Source organism: Neomonachus schauinslandi, chromosome 7 (genome assembly GCF_002201575.2).
Source record: "Neomonachus schauinslandi chromosome 7, ASM220157v2, whole genome shotgun sequence".
In the NCBI taxonomy this organism is placed as follows: Eukaryota; Metazoa; Chordata; class Mammalia; order Carnivora; family Phocidae; genus Neomonachus; species Neomonachus schauinslandi.
Window position 1 is genome coordinate 103,412,398 of NC_058409.1, and position 4,802 is coordinate 103,417,199.

At 40.0% G+C, this 4,802-nt stretch overlaps 1 protein-coding gene across 5 annotated transcripts in view; it reads left to right on the plus strand.

The window, feature by feature from the left end:
• Window positions 1-982: 982 nt before the first annotated feature.
• Window positions 983-4,802, plus strand: part of HAVCR1 (hepatitis A virus cellular receptor 1) — a 17,833-nt gene continuing 14,013 nt past the window's right edge. For all 5 annotated transcript variants that reach the window (XM_021697362.1, XM_021697371.1, XM_021697379.1 and 2 more), the window contains exons 1-2: window positions 983-1,047; window positions 3,339-3,677. In XM_021697362.1, the coding sequence (XP_021553037.1) occupies window positions 1,002-1,047; window positions 3,339-3,677 (385 nt within the window). In that variant the 5' untranslated portion in view covers window positions 983-1,001. The remainder of the gene's footprint in view (window positions 1,048-3,338; window positions 3,678-4,802) is intronic.

Consider the following 4,802-nt stretch of genomic DNA (forward strand, 5'->3'; position numbering starts at 1 on the left):
GTCAGGCTTACACATAATTGTATGGCTCAATAATTAAGAGCAAAAACCAGAAGATCTGGGCTGGAACCCCGGCTCACTTAACCTCCCCAAGCCTCAGTTTCCTCCTCCATGAATGAGGTTAGTAGCAACACCTGCCTAAGGGGGTCTGTGAGGATTGAGTGCGTGTGGGTGCTTGGCATAGAACCTGCTACACAGTCAGTTCTCCAAAAATCTTGCTTAGCATTAATGCGTATTTAGGTTTCATTTTCAAAGGTCTCCCACATCCCTTTTGCTCATTATAACAATCCTTTGAGGGAGACAGAGCAAGCATTTTTAATGCTATTTTTACAAATGAGGAAATCAAGGCTTGAAGGCACTCAGTAACTGGCAGGTCTACCCAGCTTCGCAGGTGGCAGAGCTGGGATCTGAACCCAAGTGTGGTCCAGAATCTGCTTCCTGAAGCATTCTCCTGTCATCACTCAGTAAGATGTGGTCTGAGTCATCACTTCCGTAACACGAATGGTTGGGCACAGTGATTAATTCTTGCTACTGGCAGACTTGACAGTATGACAAAGACTGGGGACTGATCATTGTAGCCACAGAGCCCAGGGTACCCTGCACTCACCAACAGGCCAGTTGATGCTCCTCTCAGAGGCCAAGGGTAGGTGAAGACTAGCCTTTGCTGTGATGTTCCCCTCATCGAACCTGCCTCTGGTTTCTTTCCCGTTTGCTCCCTTATTCCCTGTGTCGACATCAGGAGTCAGTTTGGACTCTGTGGGGAGGGAGCTGAACCTGAGGGGCTGCTCTCTGTTGCAAGGTGCAGAACCATCAGCCACCGCGGAGCTAACCGAGACCTGCAGTTGTTTTGCTTGGTCTCTCATCGCTAATGGGGCAGGCTCATGTGATTCACCCAGTCAGGGCGAAAGGAGAAGTTGCAAACAGAATTAAGACTTGTTCTAAGACCATCTGGTAAGGGGAACACCTACCAGTCTGCTTTCTCTTTCTTTCAGGCCTTGACCATCATGCAACCTTGGGTAACCATCTCCAGCTTCATACTACTTCTGACAGGTAAGTGAATAGGTGGGCTGGGATCTGGAAGTCCTGAGGATGGGAGAGTGTAGATGTGTGAGTGTAGTGTAGGAAGATGGATGTGCTTGGGCTTTGGTGGAAGCTAGTGGGTCAGCTAGTGAGCAAAGAACCAGGCTAAGTCTTACTCAAATAAATTGCTTAAATGCTATGAATTGCAAAATCCATGGGTAAATGAACCAGGCACAATGCAGAACAGTGTATCATATCTTGCCATTTGTGTTTGAACGAACAAACAAAAAGGGGTGGGTAGATAGCCCTGTGAGCATGGACTACTCAAGTGTATGTAAAACATAGTAACAGTGTTAGCATGGGTGGGAGGGGATGGGGAGAAGAGACTGGACTAAGATGGAAAGGAGACCAGTCCTTCACCATCTTTTGATTTTTAAAAAATGATGTGCAACAATCTCTTTTAAAAATATTTTAGTTCAAGCATTCCATGAGATAGAGGGGAAAGTTAGGAATTGACGTAATCTGAAATTTTAAAAACAATAATCTCCAAAAGTCAGATTATGGGGGAAAGTTCATTTCTTATTATAACTTGTATAACTTGATTTTTATGATTAGCATATTATTATATTTATAATCCAAAAATGATGTTAGGCAAAATGAAATATTATAAGAATTCAGTGAAAAAGTCATTTTCTAATTTTATGTAACAATGACCATTTTTATTCCCAAAGCGTTTCCCAAAGTCATAGCATTACTAAATATGAGTGATTGGTGAATTTCCAATTTCTTTTAAGGGCTACCTTGACTGCATTTGGCACTATAGGGTTTTCATGCCACTGTTCCAGAAGAGACTTCTTGTTTTATTTTTTAAGTGGCATTATTTAGTACATGATCGAGTATTTTTCAATTCTCTCTTTTCACGGGGAAAGTGGGCCTTGCTCAATTGTGGGGCTGTTATATACTTAGGAGAAGGGGTCCCTATTGGATTTTTTTGGACTGATCCTAAAACCCCTGGTAAACCTCAGCTCCTCCTAGAAGTATTAGAAACACATTTTCTTTTCTTTTTTTAAAAAAGATGTTATTTATTTATTTATTTTAGAGAGAGAGTGTGTGAGCGGGGGGGGGGGCGCAGAGGGAGAGAGAGAATCTCAAGCCGACTCCTCCCTGAGTGCAGAGCCTGATGCAGGGCTCGATCTCATGACCCTGAGATGATGACTGGAGCAGAAACCAAGAGTCGGATGCTTAACCTATTGAGCCACCCAGGCGCCCCTAGAAACCCATTTTCTAAAAGTTGATTTCTGAAGAGTTTACTAGACTTCTGCCTTTAAATCAATAATACTTTTTTAAATTAAGTTTTTTATTTTAATTCCAATATAGTTAACATAGTGTTATATTAGTTTCGGGTGTACAATATAGTGATTCAGCGTTTCTGTACGTTACACAGTGCTCATCATGATAAGTGTACTCTTAATCCCCATCACATATTTCATCCATCCCTTCACTCACCTTCCCTCTGGTAGCCATCAGCTTGTTCTCTATAGTTAAGAGTCTGTTTCTTGGTTCATCTCTCTTGCTTTCTCACTCTCTCTTTTTTTCCTTTGTTCATTTATTTTGTTTCTTAAATTCCATATATGAGTAAAATCGTATGGTATTTGTCTTCCTCTGACTGTCTTATTTTGCTTAGCATTATATATACTCTCTAGCTCCATCCATGTTCTTGCAAATGAAAGCCAATAATACTTTAAACAAAGCATTAGCTCTGCTTTTCTTATAAGAGAGGTGTGAGGTGACTTCACTTGCAATAGCAGTTTAAAAAGTTGTAATAAGAATTAAAACTTTAAATGCAATAGAATTTTTCAAACATATTTTAATTGAGACAGTGACTGAATCTGGGGGAGGGGGAAAGCCACATGTATGTATTACCTATTTAATAAGCATATATATAACTGTCAGACACAGAATGAAATACACACTCATGTATTATTGGAGTGTCATTTGGTTCAAACCTTTTAGAAAGAAATTTGGCCATGTTCATCAAGAGACTGAAAATATTGCTGCCCTTTGTCTTGGTAATTTCTCTCTTAGATGTCTCTGCTATTCCTAAATACAGAAAAAAAGTTTAAATTCTATTTTATCTACAAATATAAAATAAATAATGCTTTTAAAGAATATGTTAATGTAAAAATGCTTATAATTTTTTAAACTGAAGATACAGAGTCCTATCATTACAAATGAAATAAACCGTGTAAAAAGAAAAAAGTGAAAATACATGTAAAATTGAAAGACTGAGGCCTCATGCTCTGTTTTCTCTTTATTTACAGATGCTGTAGTTTCTCACACTCAAGTGACCGGAGTGGTGGGTCATTCCGCCATGCTACCCTGCACCTACTCAACAGCTAATGGAGTCACAGCCATGTGCTGGGGCCGGGGGCCGTGTCCCATGTCCCATTGCTCAGATGAAGTGGTCTGGACGGATGGATCCCATGTCACTGTTCAGAAGCACCCGCGTTATAAGCTAAAGGGAAACATTTTAGGAGGGAACGTGTCTTTGACCATAGAGAACGTGGCCCAGACTGATAGGGGTCTGTACTGCTGCCGTGTTGAGCACAAGGGGTGGTTCAATGATATGAAACTCACCCTATCATTGGAGATAAAGCCAGGTGAGCTTGTCTTTCCATCTTCCTTTGATCACTTCATATGGGTGAACTGAGACGTTTCCTGTTTGGTAGTAACTTTCTCTTCCTTTAATAGGGAAAGGGGAGGTTCCTCCAGTCTTGTTTTTCAGTAAGTATTGGAAAATAGAGTAACTTCTCTTGGTATAAAATGAAGTGTTCAGACCAATCTTGAGCAAGATTATAGGTGCGAGGATCTTTCCAGTCAGCAAACTATCTCCTAGAGCAGGGCTTCAAAAATGCTAGTTGGTTCGGGGTGTCTGGATGGCTCAGTTGGTTGGGCGTCTGCCTTCAGCTCAGGTCATGATCCCGGGGTCCTGGGCTCGACCCCCAAGTCCTGCTCAGCCGGGAGCCTGCTTTTCCCTCTCCTCCCACTTTGCTATCTCTGTCGCTATCTCTGTCTTTCTGTCTCAAATAAATAAAAAAAAAAATGCTAGTTGGTTCATGAAAAACATTCAGTGTTCCATTGTGAAATAGAGTGAACATTCCTATGAAGCTGAATTTGCTCAGCTTAAAGAACTGCCCTTTTTTTCTCTGAGATTATGTTTTAGAAGAATTTTTAAATGTCCTTAACATTTTAAAACTGTTTTGGAGAATTTCAAACATATAAAGTAGGTAATATAATATAGGGTCTTATCAAGTAGGGATATCACCCAGCTCTAACAGTTGTCAACTCGATCTAGTTGCATTACATCGTAAAGGGATATATAGTTTCATCCTTCCCTCTGCCCTGCCTGGGATTTTTTGAAGCATATTTCATATCATATCACAAAATTGCTTGTTTAAAAATTAAAGGGACCTATTGCAATATGAAAACATTTATATCCCAACAACTATTCAATAGTTGCTTTTAAGAATTTGATGAAATTCAAAAATCTGTCTTGATGTGAACATCCTTATTTTTGTTACCTTGGATGAATGGAGTGGATTCTTCAGGATTTCCTGGTTTCTGGTGTTCCTTCCTAATGAATTTCCTTCCACTAAGCTCTGATATTGACCATAGAACCCAATACCTGTGGCCTTAATAAACTATGTGTCTTTCTTTCTTTCTTTTTTTTTCTTTCTTTCTTTCTTTCTTTCTTTCTTTCTTTCTTTCTTTCTTTCTTTCTTTCT